Here is a 17,382-nt window from a genome sequence, read left to right as displayed (position 1 = left end):
ATGTGATAAAATAGCGTCAGAATTCAACACTAAGTGACGTGCAGTCATTAAAAGAGGACAGAAAAATCCTCCACAGACTGACATGTACCCAATAACCATGAAGTGCGAATTAGTGTGTAAAGTTTGATCAAACGTTTTTGTTATTTAAAAATATGCAGTTCTGTCGCTCGGTCGTTGAATCTGTGTCCTCTGAACTTCGTTCCAAATAGTGTGTGTCGATTTCTTGAGGCCGTTTTCATTTGTTATTGTAAGTGACTTGTCATTTGAAAGCGCGTAGACGTAGTTAGTGGCGCTGTAATACTCGCACTGATCGGATATTGATGTTGACCCTTAAAATCACACATTGGAAAACTAATGGTGGTTCGGGTTAGTAGAACGGATATCAAAACAATAACATATTGCATCTTGAAATATTGACATTTCTATTCGGACATTACGATATTTATATTTAAGTCCGTGGTTGTTTTCTAGCGATAAATGTGAATTGTGCAAGGACGGTGAGCAGATTTTTTTTCTTCACTTTTCTTTTTGCAGTTTGAGAAAAAACCCAAACAAGCAAAACAAAGCATTCAGAAAAAAATGTCCTTTAAAACATAGTTATTTTCCCCATTTAGTGATCACGCCTGTGTATTTAACATATCTTCCATCCGCTGCAGTCAAAATTTATTACAAAGACACATCGCCAAAGGTGAACCAATATCGCAAGTATATAACGATATTCTAAAAAAATAAAGCTGATCTTGACCTTGAAACAAAATCCTGCAACTGGATACTGTCCAAGATATTTTAATGTTTTTAAAGTGTGTTAATTTGATGGGAATCCCCCAATTGAGTGATACCGCTAGAGAGCTGACAAACTGCTGTCAGAGAAGGACTGACGTAAAGGAAAACTGTAGCCCATTCCCCCATCCTGGTTTCATTGGTAGGGAACTAATAAGTTTATTCTGATTGTTCATGTCTATATGATAGAACAAAGGCGGGTTTGAAGAAACGATAATAAATGTTTGTGCGGGTGCAGCAACTGCATCCTCCCTCACTCGCATAGCAACATATACTATAAATATTGTACGGAGAAAAGTCTCGAGATGTTCCGAAAGGCCGCACCTGTTATTTTCCAAATATGGAATCGACTACGTATTAGTTAGGTTTCGTAACGTGAAAAGGCGTTTGTAATTTTTGATGGTAAACTTTTCTAAAATAACTCTCTTAAAGCACTGAGACGAAAACATATACATATGCAGCCATCATGGAATATCCATGTTAAGTATGATTTAGTAGCTACGACGCAATCACCTTCGGTTGATAAATAATGGACTCGTCCATCATAGAGGTTTGTATATACCGAAAGTAGGGCTGTGTAAACAGTCGACAACGGAGACAACACGACACCGGTAAATACCATGAATGGTTGATCGCGAATGTTGGATACATAGTTAAGGAAACTGCTTCACTGATCTCCATTTTATATGACCCGGCGATGAAACGACGAGAATTACGATGTGTGCAAGGAGCAGTATGTTTGGTTGGTCTGCTATGTCTGTATGGCTGGGACCGACTTGGGCTTCTCAAGTTTGACAGGTCCGAGGATGACCAACGACTTTCAGAACAAGTCGCGGACACGTGGATCAGTCGAGGTAAGCGATATTAATAATGAAAACATAAAAACCCACTCGGAGAAGGTGATGATGACAATAATTGTATGGCTTCAGAACGAAGATGTCTCTTGTATGATGATAACCATTAGCCTACTGTAGTTACACAATTAAGGTAATTACACAAAATTGCGTAGAGCACCAATCGACATTAATGTGTGTTATCCATCACATTGTAATCAGACCTTCACAATGGTTTGGTTGTCCGATTACTCTCACAAACTTGTTGATATAATAATGAAAATTCTGATTCAATGTTTAAAATCCCGTTTGAAATGGGATTGATCCCTGTGGGTTTAATTCAAAAAGCAAGTTGGTGGTTGTGTCATGTAATACAGTTAGGTAGCACCAGTTGGACTGGTCGTCTTGTGTTGATAGATGAATCACATATCTTTTGCATGGTATTGTGGAGAGAATGTGTTACAATATACTTAATTATGATGAGACAGATCACTGAAAGAACAAGAATGGCCTGGTGTAACATGTTGCATCCTATTCCGAACTTGAAAATTTGCAATTGTCCCGTCAAGCTTCACCATACGAAAAGCAACACTATGATGATCAGTGCTTGACTTGGAACAGTCCTCGAATAATTTTTATATTTTCAGGTCTCATTCCATGAAACATGCGAATTGTCTTCACACGATGCATGATAATTATGGGGTGTTTTGACACTCTCTACCTCTAATAAGAAAACCTCTTTAACTAATCTGGTAATCTGTGCAGCCGATCCTGCTGCATGCAACAACTGTCAAAGTAAACATTGTCTCCTGAAAAGTTTGTGTACTTAATTTTTTGCTTATTCTGAAATAATCCAAATAAAATATCTTATGTAAAAGAAAAAAATTGCATCAGACGTGGATTTGAAGTATTTTACAAAATACATTGCAAATTTAAATATTGGTCCACATTATCCTCTTTCTGATTCCTGATTTCAGTCACTGATAATGATCAAAGCCATATCGCATATTTTTACAACTTTATCCATTTAGAAAATAGTCTTTTGTGGTTTTTGTGCAGGAAACGTTAGTTTGAATGTTATTATATTGAATGACATCACAACAACTTTGTAAATATTTGATATTTTGATGGAGTGTTTGATCATAGGTTCCGACTGCCATCAATATCCGCACACACAACGATGTTGTTTGACCAACTGCTGATAACTTAATGAACAACAGTATGTGATTCTAATGCAGCTGAAAAATGTTTCATGACATGGCTCTTCTAAATTTACATAACGATAACCAAAATTGTTGACAAGTATTCAGATAAATACAACAAAAGAATATGTTCAAGCAGTGATGAGTCTTTATCAGTCTAACTGGAAAATGTTTTATCAGGAAAGTGCCTTAATGAGTATTGTTTTTCATAATTATGAAATTTTGTGTTATTTTTTTCCCAAATTAAGGACAAATCTGGAATATAATAACATTACCATATTTCCAGATATTGATTCAGTCACTGGCAGCTATGAAATTCAGGTAGAAAAAACATCATTATTGTACAAAATTATGATAGGCCAATACCCCTATCAGCTGTTGCATCAGTTGGTTTTTAAGTACTTTTTGTAATAAAATAACAGATATGCTGATACTTTATTGACCCTTTCAAAGATTTATCAAATTACTTGCCACATCAGCATTTTTTTTTTTACATTATATTCTCTAATTTGAATATAAAGGTGATTTTATATGACAATGCCGTACTGTTTTGTTGCTTGAATTACTGTTTTTGAATGGCGAGAAGTCACAGTAAATATGATTCAAATTCAGAGGGCGATTCAGATAATATCTGTACTTATAAGATATGAACTTTATTTATTTTACAACAATTGCGAAACAAGCTCTCAGCTTTTATTATCACTCTTCTTGGCCCAAATGGAAGTGTGTGAGGTGTACCTGGGAAAACCCATTTGGTAGAGTAGGTAACCCCAATACCTTTTCAGATCAGCTCGCGGAATTGAACCCTGAACGTCTAGGTGAAAGGCAAGTGTGTTATCCTTGCACCACCTTACTTTCTGTGCTTAAAAGTATATGTAACCCTGGTAAACACTAGCTGAATATATTATCCATTGGCTTGATAAGGAGCCAGAGGTCACTGGTTCCGTCTCTAGCAGATGCATGGGTCTAAATAATGACATCGATGGGAATACTCAGCCATGATTTTAAAGCATCACTATTATTTTTACAAAACAAAATATTTCTCTTTAGTGTTATGCATTGAACATGAAACAAAGAAGCCAGAAGACTCTAAAATTTGATATTTGTATTGATTGAGAATTTAAAATGAATATGACAACTTTAACACGGCTAGATCAGAAGATTCCTGAGCACCTATGTGTCTCCATTGTAAAGTGATCATCAATGCTTGTTGACCATATCTGACAGTGAAACATGGATTTGATACATATATATATATATATATATATACAGGAGTTATAAGCTGGTTCAGTATACTTAATTTATGTCTGTATTTAGTTTTACATTCAACTAACTTTGTGTATTTGTGAATTCTAAATATGGTATCTTTAAACCTACTACTTGTGACGTGCACGAGTACCGTACCTTAAAACTGATGATTTGTGATGTCCACAATTATTGTATTTTAAACCTATTATTTATGACATACACCCGCCCTTTATCTTTAAACCTGCCATTGACAATGTTCAGAAGAACTGTATGTTTTAACCTACTGTTAAGGACGTTCACAAATACTTTACGATTATTTTAACATCGAAGATTACAAAATATAATGTATATTTTGCCTTGAAGATTGAAATTATGTATTTGTAACAAGTATATTTTGCCTTAAAGATTGAAATTATTCATTTGTAATAATTTTTTTGTACTGATGTAAGTTTTTATGTCGTATATGGATGTGTTTTGCTTAGAATGTATTCCTTCTACTGTATACTGGGATTGCTACTATGTTCGATAAAAGTCACCCATGTTTACTTCCTTTGTTCAGTAGAATAAAAGGTTGAAAAAGATATTTTTTTAAAGTGAAAATGGGGTCAAATGCCAGTGCTCAAACAAAACTGAATATGATAGGTATTTTGAAATCATTTCCAGTTGGATTATATAGAAAGTATGGATAATGAACAAAGAATATATATATATATATAAAACTATTTCATATACCAGGGTGTAGGTTAGAGATATTACACCTGGGAAGTCACAAAATGTCATAAAATCCAAGGCTTTATCATGGGTTTTACCACATTTTTTAATCTCAAGGATGAAATATCCCATCCTTCACCCAAAGCTATTAGAGGGTATTTTTCTCCCATTTCATATTCTAAATTTTAGAAAAAAAATAGTTTAATATGTTGACGATGTACTACAAAGGATGCCATATTACATGAAAATCATATCGTTTATTATGCAAATAATCAACAAATTGACATAGAAAATGAATTCTCGGTATCTAGATTTGGCAAAAAAAATTTCCCCTAAAAATGAAACAAAATATAAACACTGCAAAATACTACTTGTTCTAATGTGTGTATACATTGTATCATGTGATGATGTCAATTGGGAAGGAACACGTCACATTTCTATACACATGTGCTCCTGTTGCATGTACCATCTGCCATGTGAGCTGTTTCCATGTTTTAAATTTCTTACCAAGTTCCACTAGTGGGATATCATAGACAAAGTTAGTGCCAGGAATGTTTTGAAAATGGTCATTGTTGTGTTATAGGTTTGCCTGAAATCCTTGACAGCCACTATTTGAAAAAAAACACATTTTCAAAACTGATTCAGTGTCACGGGTGCCATTGAGTTGAGACTTTGTAGAGATCAGATATTTAAAAATGCCTTTAAAGTTTAATATTTTTGAGCCTGCTTTAAAAACTCTTCATCCGCTATTTTGTAACATGATTGCACCTTCACGGTTTGCTTGAATAATGCACATTTCAAACTTCTCAAGCTTCAGCGTCGGGATTTTGGTGAAACTTGACTGTAATGATCATGAGATGGTCGAGACCAAGTGTTGTTATTTTTTAGGTGTGTTCTAAGTCAAAATAGCTGTAATACCTACTTCTTGCAATTATACTGGTGCCATTGAGCTGAAACTTGTAGAAATATTCAGAAACTCAAATCAAAACAGTACATTCTTTGTCACATTTATCATTTGCTTTTTATTCGAGTAACTCACTTTAAACTTGCTAAGAACTCAAATTGATGTGAGCAAACTTTTCTCACTACTACTATTGTAGCTACATGTTCTGGGGTCTTTACAGTGAACTCTGCTGATCGTAAAGGCCCAATAGGCCTCTTACTTTTCTGAAATCACTGATATATGTACTATTAAAATCCTTTTATTCTGGCAAAACTGCTGGATAATTATCTGTTTCCTTGTATCAGTAATATTAATTCATTTAATGATGAATGTAAGAAACAAGTTTTTTTGTTGCCGTGGCCTAGATGGGGTTTTTTTTGCAGGTAGACATTATGATTTACTTACTAGATGACAATTGTGATTTTTCTATTCATACAACTGTACACTCAGGTTGGGCTGTTTTTATGTTCCATCATTAGCCATCAAGAATAAAATATGGCATGTCCTATTTGTTAATTGAATAATCTTAATAAATGGATCATCTCACTCAGACAAAATATACAGACTTTCATTAGTAATTATTCATATTTTATTAAGAAATGACACTTAACTGTGAAATCGTGATTCTCTGTGTATATTTACCATGGTTATACAGACACTATTTGAGACATGAAACTTGTGTCAATTACATTCATGAAACTGGGATGTCTTTTTTCAACCTGTCATTAGGACACAGATAATTACATATATGGTAATGATATTGTTGGTGACAGCCTGTCAGCCCTGTCTCCCGTAGAGATGACTAATTGGTTTATAATCTCGTAAATAATAAGTACACATAAATACAGATAACAACATACTATTCAGTTATTTTCGGTAAGTTTTGAACAAAATATAGCCCCAAAGTATGTCGTCTTTTTTATTCAACAAAAGATTACATTTTATGTTATGATATAAGTATATACATGTATAACTGAATGAGTCCAGTGATAAGCCTGGCAGTATAAGTTCATCTGTATACATGTACAGTTGTTTTTTGATGATTCAGTTTATTCCTGGTTTGACCGAAGTAAATAAGGATGTATTTTTCGTAGAAGCCTTGACAATAGTGATTCTTAAAACAATTGTTTTGTAGGTATTACCAGTATTTCTTTTTCACATTTTTCTTTTGTAGGTACCTGTTTTAAGAAATTTTATTTTGGAGGTTTCTATTTTTAGAAATTCTATTTGAAAGGTATCTGTTTTTAGGAATTTTATTTTGGAGGTATCTGTTTTCAGCAATTTTATTTTGGAGGTATCTTTTTCAAGCAGTTTTATTTTGGAGGTATTTCTTTCAAGTGGTTTTATTTTGAAGGTATTTCTTCTGTTTTAATTTTATATTGGAGGCATTTCTATTTAGTAAATTTATTCCATCCTGTAAAATAGCGAACGAGATATAACTTAAGATCCCTGCAAATCCATTCTGTCATGTGGCTGAAATTCTCTTCTTTTGAAAATCAGAAGTAATATTTCTGTCCAGCACTGCACTTGCATGATAAATACAGTATGCATACATTTCCTATGCCCCAGAGCTAGAAATTTCTGTTGCTCTCTGTTAATGCTTTCACTAATATGACATGACGTAAAAGTAATATTTAAGAAGGTCTTACCTTTGTTTGTGAAGTTTAGGTAAGTTTATACACATACCGGTATATGATATACAAATAGCAGTTTTTGATCTCAAGCTGTGTAAGTTATTATCTGATTAGGTACTAGATAGCTGTGCCACATTTTGTGTCCTGTGTCTGCTGTGTTCACAGTTGTTAACTTTCAGGAATCTATGTTAATATTATGCCAACTAGAAGTAATTTATATCATTGTCTCATGACTCCCAGAATTATTACCCTAACATTGAGATCTGATGAACTGGGACCAGGTGATAAACAGCTTTTGAGAATAAAGTGTTGTAATTGTTTATAAAAACAGACAGGTAAATATTGTTTACATGTATTATGGGAGTCTTGCAGTAGAAAAAAGAAGATACGTCCTAATTTATTACAGTAAATGTTTTATATCTTAAAAACAGGTGATCTGAATATGATGCTATGGTATATATTCTTTGTTGTGTTGATTCATCATGCCTGGTGATCTGTCACATTTGTCATTCAAAATGTCAACTCTCTTTAAAGATTAGTCCAATTTCAACTTAATTTGTTGTAATGCACCATAAAGTTATGTTTGAGGAAGTGACAACATTGTTAAAAAATTGAGAAATAGCATATTTCTAACTGAAGAACATACTTCTCTGGAAAATTCAGTATTATGCATCAGTATGTGCTGTTTATAAATAAATTCATACTATCTGAGCTTGTCTACAGAGCCTCTGAACAACATGTTTAAGGTGATAGAAAAATAAGTGATGATTTTACTGTAATCTTAATATGTTATGTATTGAGATTCAACCTCTGTCCTGGGATCAAGTGTAGGATCAATGATACTATTTCATATTGTTCAGTGATATAAGCCCCCTCCCCCCTCTCCCCACTCCCCCCAACCCCCCCAAAAAACAGCTGTTTATCATCATCATTATCGTCATCATACTAGGCCTTTATTTGACCTTTGTGACTTTCTGTAGAGGTAAAGTCATTTCTTTTTATTAGTCTTTGTCATACACTGGCCCTGAAACATACCAGCCAGGTATTGGTATTGTATGACACTGTAATTAAGTGGAAGATGTTTAGAAAGTTTTAAGTGTGCTTGACCCTTGCAACATTAAATATGGGTAATCGTAATGTATTTCATCTGAATTTGTCATGCTTTGTTCCATCAATATGTTAGTAAAATAGAATTTAGGGTGTACGATTTCCATAACAACATATGATGATTTTGTACAGTGTTCTTCAAAAGTATCTCATGAAACCCTAACTTAATTGGAAGATTCCTTTTAATTCGAGTCATGGTTGGTTTTTTCACAAACTTCGCCCCTTGAAAATGTAACAGCTAAATAGCACATTTCTTGGCTGGAAGTGATTTTGAAAAAGCCACTTAATTGGTTTTGTCTATTTTAATATATTTGATTCTAAATATGGGTAAAGTTTGGGCATTTCTTTTGATAATATAGTCTGGCTGACTTAAGGAGACTCGACCCTACATGATACACAAGTAATGTTTCCTGTATTGTGCTGATGTAACTTCCTGTTTGTGTATCGGGCATTTTGCAGTGGGGTGTGATTTCATGGTGCATGAAAGAGAACTCTTCTGTATATAGAGGATGTTGCAATCTCAACAAAGACAAGAAGAGACAAGAGAGGACAGTTTACAACTTTTGAAAATGATTGTAACAAAAGTAGTAGCATCATGACCATTTGTATTCTAAGCCAACAATGTCATTTGATATAAAAGATATTAACGCAGGGTCAGATTCCAGTTACAACTGTAGTGACTAGAGTGAGATAGGAATGGACGACAGTAATAGATCTAGGACTTGTAAAACAGATGCGGAGTAGTGGATTTATCTGTGTTGGTGAAGACAACATATAATTTAAAATTGGAATTTAGGAGAGGATAGAAAAGAAGAGAAAAGATCTAGCTTTTAAAGAACAAATAAATATCCAGAAGATGGTTTGTGACAAGATCCCTTTTTGATCTTCTTATTTCTTTTCAATGTCAGATACATATTTAAATTCACAGCACTCAGTGGAGCAATTGTAAGCAATTTATATTATTAGTCAGGACAACACAATTTATTTCCTGGTTGTATGTTTGAAGCAAAGTAGGTGGTAGCTTAACATAGGGCCTATGTTTAATTCAATGAATTTATTAATGCCAAATAAAATATGTATATAACATCATACTGTTATGAAAGTGTCAAAAAAGCGTATTTATTATGACTGTATATATGTTTAGTGTGTGTGTTGTCTAATAATGTTTTAATGGTTTCTGCTGCTTTGTGCTCTGTGAGTATTTCAAGTATAAAAATTGAAATCTGACTGATAAATATATTTACCAAAAAATTAACAACATTCATTTCAGAAAATCAAATTCTCTGGGTAACACAATAAAAATCTGGCAGTTAATTGTGAAAGGGCCAAGCCTCTTAACAGGGGACCAATTGTATATGATTTCTGTATCTAACAATAGCTACCCTGTTCATGGTGATACTGGCTAATGTTTTACAAAACTTGTCATCTGAATATCTAAATGAGGTGTTTTGTTTCGCCTCCGAATCACCGTTATTGCAAAGGAAATTAACACGAATTAAAATTTGTATATGTTATCTTTACCCTGATCCCAGCAATATTTTCAACACCATCACAAACACAGGCCCAGCAGGATCATATTACAGACAAGAACATCTGTTGCTTGATATGCTGGCTTGGTGTCAGTTTTGCTACATTGTCGTGGAGGATTATATAAGTATCAGTTGATGAACATGTGTTTGTAACTTCTAGTCTCATGTATCCTGTTTTATACTGTCTTTGAGATCAATATTTCATGGCAGGAGACTTAAGATGGTTGTCTTTTACAACTTTTCTCTCCAATTGTACGTCAGCTTCATCATAAATTCTCCAGGGTTTTGATAAAATAAAGAAAATCATGATGTATATGAAAGATTTTAGAAATATACAACACTCACATTTCAATCCTGTTTTATTTTCAATTCATTTGTAGTATTGTAGCACAATTCATAGTGCTTCACAAAATTGAAACCACATAAATATAGAAATTCTCCTCTCAATATTCCACCCTTAGAATAGAGAGTATACTGTGGATTCATTTTATTTCGTGGGGGTCCAATTTTCGTTGTTTTCGTGGATGAGCAAATCCACGAATTTAAAAACACAACGAAATATGAACTACTTACTAAAGTAATTTTGAAATTTGACCAAGTAATCTTTGCCGACACCGGAAACGTCCACCGGTAATGACAGAAGCCCCGTAATTAGTCGGGAGTCGGGTAGTCTGAGGCTCGACATGGATACGCTAAATTGGTGTCAACGATATATAATTATATATTATTAAACATAACAAAGGGTAAGTACCCATTGTGATGCTAAGTATGATGTGGATCGCAGTCGTTAGCGACACTGTGGACACTAGGCTTGATCGGACCATCCTGTCGATTGAAGATTGGATCCGTATATCTATCCGACTACAGGTTCACAATAATTATTAATAATGCAGATCTTGTTTACACACCTGTTTACACACATGGTCCAATTGATACGCGTGGTGTTTTCATATGACTGCGGTACACCGACTGATCAGCGCACAATGTTTATCCACTGAAAACAATTGTTTCTGATAATTACCGATTGATTACACGCCAGGATATATACTGATTTGTGGTTTGATATTAATGCGAGACCAGCGTTATAAAAACACAGGACGCCATCTTGAAAAAAAACGTTCTTTTATTCTTGTCATCAGTGTTAATTCCTGTGAACATAGCCTTAATACAAACAGAAAAAATTTCGACTGGAAGCAAAAAGAGAAAATTCTAACGTTTTTATTTTTTTCCCACAGAATCAAAAATCCACGAATTTATGAGTCCACGAAACTGTCTAATTTGTAGAAACAACGAAAATTGAACCCAACGAAAATAAATGAATCCACAGTATATACCGTACACATTTACCTAGTAAACTATTATATCCTGGTTTCAATTATTTCATATTTTTATACTTAGCTCAAGAATTCTGAAATTGAGCTCCTTCGTGTATTTTTTCTCAATTTGACTTATTTAATTACCAATGAACTTTTATCAAAACGTGGTATTCAGCATGCTGATACCAAATTCTATAGAGTGAAAGATTTTGATCCTCTTTCATAGGTTATGAAGGACAAATGTATTGGAATATTTAAACTGCGCTTTCTGATATACTAGGATTACTTAAAGTAATAATTTCAGGTCAGTAGAATGGTGACCAAAAATGGTTTCCAACATCTGGATAATAAGTTTGTGATACCAAACCATTTGTGTTCAGTTTTCTCTTCTACAATATTGCATGTGAGTGAATAATTCATTGATGTCAAGATTAGGAAGAGAACTTTTATTGGAGGAGGGGTTATGAAATGGCAGCTGGCTCCAGCAGGAGATATGTCAGGAATACTAAGGTACACTAAGGTATCAATTATTGTTTAATCAATTACAAACATTTGAAATTGGAGATATGATAGTATTATGTAAAATCTGCACACACTGAAACATTAGTAACAGGGGAAAAAAACTTGTTCTCTAGACCAAAGACAAGCATGAATCTGTTTTAAATATGGACAAATAAGGAGAAGATCATCCAACCATAGATTATCCATTCATGGACATTTTTTATTGCAGCAGAAAACATGGCACCAGCAGATAAGTATAATTCTTAGGGAATGACAACCTAAAAAGTTTCTTCCTTGTGGGAGGCAATGTAAATAAAAAATTGTCTTAGAGGCTGATAATTTTTACACAAACATTATTCCCAGAGGCAGAAGGTCTAAATAAAATATGTTTAATTCCTAGGGGGAGACAACCTAAACAGTTACAAAAACAGTTTATAGTCAAGAGCAGATAACTCAAACATAATATTATATCAGGAGCAGACAACTCTAGAACAATAAGATTATACTCAAGAGCAGATAATTACTCAAACAATATAAGATTATATTCAGGAGCAGACAACTCTTAAGCTGTTAGACTTTACTCAGGAGCAGAGAGCTCCAACAAATTTTGGTTATAGGAATGGAAAAGTTATTAAGATTTAAAACTCAAACACAACAGAATTTAGTTGTACACATCTCCATTTCATGTAATAAAGTTATATAGAGTCAAATTAGGTGGACAAGAAGATTCTTTTTGAAACTTTGAGTCTGGATGCCAATCATTTGAAGTTTTTAGGTTACCTGGGACAAAGTTTCAAGTGACTTACTGCAATTACCTTATGTCTGTCGTCTGTAAACAATTGATATTAGATTTCCAACTTCCTAGAAATCTTGTGAATAATATGGTCCTTAACCCACTAGATGGTTGAGAGTTGAGACCAAAACGGTTCAAATTGACTCGAAGTTGAAAAAACATCTTGTCAAGATTGTGAATCTCATATCCTTATATTCTGGCAGTAGTTTATATAGGAAAATTGCATTTTTGAGCATAATTTGTTTGATTATCATTCAAACTTAGTCACCTGGCAGAAATATTACTTTTGGATGACAGTTTGATGGTAAGGGCCAAAAAACGGATTAAGATCACTCAAATTTTCAAAATCTTGAAAGAAATTAAGAAGCTTTACTGAAATTTTTAATTTCATAATCCCAGTGTCTCAAATTACCATCTAGGGAGTAGGGAAAGATTACTAATAATTAATTGATTAATTACTAATTAATAAAAAGAAAGTTTACACTGTGCATTACATCTACAATATAGCAAGTTTTCTTATTTTGTTATCTGTTACAACAATGAAAATGATAGCTTTTATAGAACTCATGTGTTTGTTTAGTCCTTTAGGCCTTTTGTTTTTATAGTAATATAACAGAAGATTATACATGATGGAAGCAATTTTCATTTCCAATCTTTTATCTTTTCACAACCAGTCCCAGTTCAAATGTGTAATGAAGAGATATAATGCATATATATATATATAATATATGATGTAATCACAGAGTTTTGTCATGCTGATGCAAACACTCATGACGAGTGAACCCTGGGCCCTAATATGTAATAAAGATAAAACATTATTACTTCTTTTGTTGTACCTGTATATCCATAGTGATATATGTGTGTATTTTCTTATCATTCAATTAAATAAACTTTTAATGTGACATCTAGATATATTACATCGTTATAACCGCAGTTTAATGTTACACTGTTCTGATAAGTGGTTTTTAAACTGTCACCATATGTTAAGTGTCATTAATATCAACATTCTATCGATGATCAATGTGACAGGTGGTCTTGTAGTAAAACATATTTTATTACGTATATTTTTAAATTATTCATATAGAGTGATAATTTCTAGATCAGTATCACATTCACTTTGCAGTCTTCTAGAACACCGCTGGGAACATCTTCTTCATTCCACTGTGGACTACTTCTTCCTTCCACAGGGGACTAATTCTTCATTCCACTGTGGACTACTTCCTTCCACAGGGGACTACTTCTTCCTTCCAATGGGGACTACTTCTTTGTTCCACTAGGGACTACTTCTTTGTTCCACTTGGGACTACTCCTTCCTTCCACAGGAGACTACTTCATTGTTCCACTAGGGACTACTTCATTGTTCCACTAGGGACTACTTCTTCCTTCCACAGGGGACTACTTCTTCATTCCAATGGAGACTACTTCTTTGTTCCACTAGGGACTACTTCTTTGTTCCACTTGGGACTACTTCTTCATTCCAATGGGGACTACTTCTTTGTTCCACTAGGGACTACTTCTTTGTTCCACTTGGGACTACTTCTTCATTCCAATGGGGACTACTTCTTTGTTCCACTAGGGACTACTTCTTTGTTCCACTAGGGTTTACTTCTTTGTTCCACTTGGGAATACTCCTTCCTTCCACAGGAGACTACTTCATTGTTCCACTAGGGACTACTTCTTTGTTCCACTTGGGACTTCTTTTTCCACAGGGGACTACTTTTTTGTTTCACTAGGGACTACTTCTTCATTCCAGTGGGGACTACTTCTTTGGTCACTAGTGACTACTTCTTTGTTCCACTTGGGAATACTCCTTCCTTCCACAGGAGACTACTTCATTGTTCCACTAGGGTTTACTTCTTTGTTCCACTAGGGACTACTTCATTGTTCCACTAGGGACTACTTCTTCGTTCCACTTGGGACTTCTTTTTCCACAGGGGACTACTTTTTTGTTTCACTAGGGAGTACTTCTTCATTCCAGTGGGGACTATTTCTTTGGTCACTAGTGACTACTTCTTTGTTCCACTTGGGAATACTCCTTCCTTCCACAGGAGACTACTTCATTGTTCCACTAGGGACTACTTCATTGTTCCACTAGGGACTACTTCTTTGTTCCACTTGGGACTTCTTTTTCCACAGGGGACTACATTTTTGTTTCACTAGGGACTACTTCTTCATTCCAGTGGGGACTACTTCTTTGGTCACTAGTGACTACTTCTTTGTTCCACTAGTGACTACATCTTTGTTCCACTGGGGATTACTTCTTTTTCCACTGTGGACTTCAACTTTGTTCCACTGGGGTCTGCATCTTTGTTCCACTAGGGACTACTTTTTTGTTCCACTGGGTACTACCTCTTTATAATGCTTTAGCTCTCCTGTCTCCTTATAATATTATCCCTGCTTTTGTCTCAGATTCGATTATTCAAAGTAGACAGGCACATGTGTTTGTATAAGAAAATATTGCAAATAAAATTTAGGTTTCTGTGATTAGTGGTTTCATTGTAATCTATGCCAAGTCAGTGATTATCTGGACTGCATCTGGTATACTAATTGATATGTAGAATTGCAATGCCAGGTACTGTTATTAAAGAAGGTTACGTAAAGTTATTGTGAAACATTTCTTCTGGTTGGTAAATATGTAGAAAATTCTTACGTATAACAACAAGTAAGAAGAAATTTTTGTGTGAAGATTTGATACTACAGTATTACAGGTGTTCAGAGTATTAGATAGTAATGAAATGACTTTTAATATATAATTCTATACACACTGAGGTTGGAAAATGGTTATTAAAGGTCATGGCAAAAACTGCTTTAATTGATGATCTTACATACATCTATTGTTAGTCAGGTAATCATGTACTATCCCAAGAAATTTGACTGTGCTTTTTTTCAAATTCTGTTCATAAATATGCATGAGTCTATGGCCCCCTCATCCCTGTTTATACCAGAACCATAATTGTGTATACAGATTGTGTCTTGAACTTCCTCTTGTAAAAGTTCTTTTCGCTATCCTTTTCTTTGGAATGGTCTCAGTCAACATTTTGCTTTGTTGTGAGGTCTGATGAAGGTGAAAGCATATAGTCATCAGAGAATTGCACAAACATTTCTTACTGATAGTGATAATAAAGACAAAAATTGTTCTGAAACAATGTGAAGTCAACTATGTTGAGACCATGGACCTTGTCATGCTCTATTTCTTTGTGTAAACCCTATCGTTATATGGCAGAAAATACAGAGAATAAATAACAAATAAATCCTTTTGTTCTAATGTACTAGCTGAGCAATTATAAAATCACATCCATTATATAAATGTTAGGTGATGACATTTTGAATCATACAAGTTCAAATCCTATCAGATATTCTGTTATATTTCCAATGGTAACTGATAATATTTTGTTTATTTAATATGTGTCATTTCACATATTAGATTACTACAATACTTACTTAGTGTTAAGGTTTCTGTGAGCCCCAGGGTAAGTTACTAACCCATGTTCCTTGGCGTGAATGTCAAACATTTTATAATCAAGCACATTATTTTAATGATAGAGTTCACCTTTAGGCACTAAATTTGTACTCTGAGAAAGTTCATTCTGTCTGCTATTAATTGAATTCTGCTACAGTGTCTCTGTTACAATGATTTATAAGGCCACAAGTCTCCTCTTTCGAAATCTGATCGAAGGCCTCACATATATGTTCTAACGTCATGTTACTTTAAGTATTTAGCTTCAAACCAATTTTTTATTGATCATATTTATGAAATAACAATTTTCAGCCGTAGATTGGTAGACTAAAACTGTAAACAAACATATCTAAGGATAATCTTATTTTAGGATTTTTTTTGTGTACAAAGTATTATGCTAATTTCCTGATTCTGCAATTGTATTGATAATAATTATTGTGAAAGTCCCACTGTATCATTATGCTAATTTGTTAAAAGTTGATAAAGAGATGAAATTTTACAGCTCTGACTGTCTGTAATGGATCTTTCTCAAATTAAATTTTCTGGAAATGCATTGAATAGCTCTTTCCTAAATTAATATGTAGGTTTCTTTTCATTCTTTTCTGCCTCTTTCATTGGCTGACAGGTGGCCATCTTGGATTTTAAGTGGGGAAGTTTGTGTGATCGCTATTTCTGGAGAAGTATTTAGTGAATCTGTCTCAGGTTTTATATGTAAGTTTTGGACTCCTTGACCCTTAGTTGTACCTAAGATAGAGATGAACTTCACTGTTTGTAATAAAAGGCTTTTTGAAACTTCATATAATCCAGAAAACAGGGTAATATAGAAGAAAAACAGAGAAAAGAAGGGAAAGATTCATCTTTTAGATAACAAAAGAAGATCAAACAATGGCGAGCATCAGGATCCCTCTTGGCTCTTCTGTAAACTTCTTCTCATGTTTTTTTGGACACAGTTGAGTTTTAAGCACAAACTTGCCTTGAATGGCCCTGAGGTGGATAAAGACTGACCTGAAAAACAAGCACTTCAAACTTCTTCTCCAGTTCCACTGGAATCATTGAGCTGATGAGAATGTCAGTTGGCAAATTATTTTTCTGCCTTGTCAAAACTTGTGGCCATTTTGTTACCTGACTGCACCATGATGATTTTCCTTCACAGTGGCTATTTTAAATTTCTCAATTTCCATGGTGGGATTTAGCTCAAATTTACATGAAGTGTTCCCAAAATTAACAGTTATATTACCTGTTTTGTATAACAGAGTCTAGTCAAAAAAGTTGATTGGCATAAATTTGTTGTGTTGCAGAAATTACAAAATTCAGTATCTGCAAATGCA

At 34.1% G+C, this 17,382-nt stretch overlaps 1 protein-coding gene across 1 annotated transcript in view; it reads left to right on the top strand.

Moving 5' to 3' along the window:
- Positions 1-1,477: 1,477 nt before the first annotated feature.
- LOC132551460 (sodium/potassium/calcium exchanger 4-like) overlaps positions 1,478-17,382 on the top strand; it is a 60,928-nt gene continuing 45,023 nt past the window's right edge. The window contains exon 1 of the mRNA XM_060215600.1: positions 1,478-1,634. Coding sequence (XP_060071583.1) covers positions 1,478-1,634 — 157 coding nt within the window. The remainder of the gene's footprint in view (positions 1,635-17,382) is intronic.

The sequence above is a fragment of the Ylistrum balloti genome, unplaced genomic scaffold (assembly GCF_031769215.1).
Source record: "Ylistrum balloti isolate Yb309-2 unplaced genomic scaffold, AGI_CSIRO_Ybal_v1 Utg370198, whole genome shotgun sequence".
In the NCBI taxonomy this organism is placed as follows: Eukaryota; Metazoa; Mollusca; class Bivalvia; order Pectinida; family Pectinidae; genus Ylistrum; species Ylistrum balloti.
The sequence above is the reverse complement of the archived record's forward strand: the minus strand, read 5'-3'. Positions and strand labels throughout refer to the sequence as shown.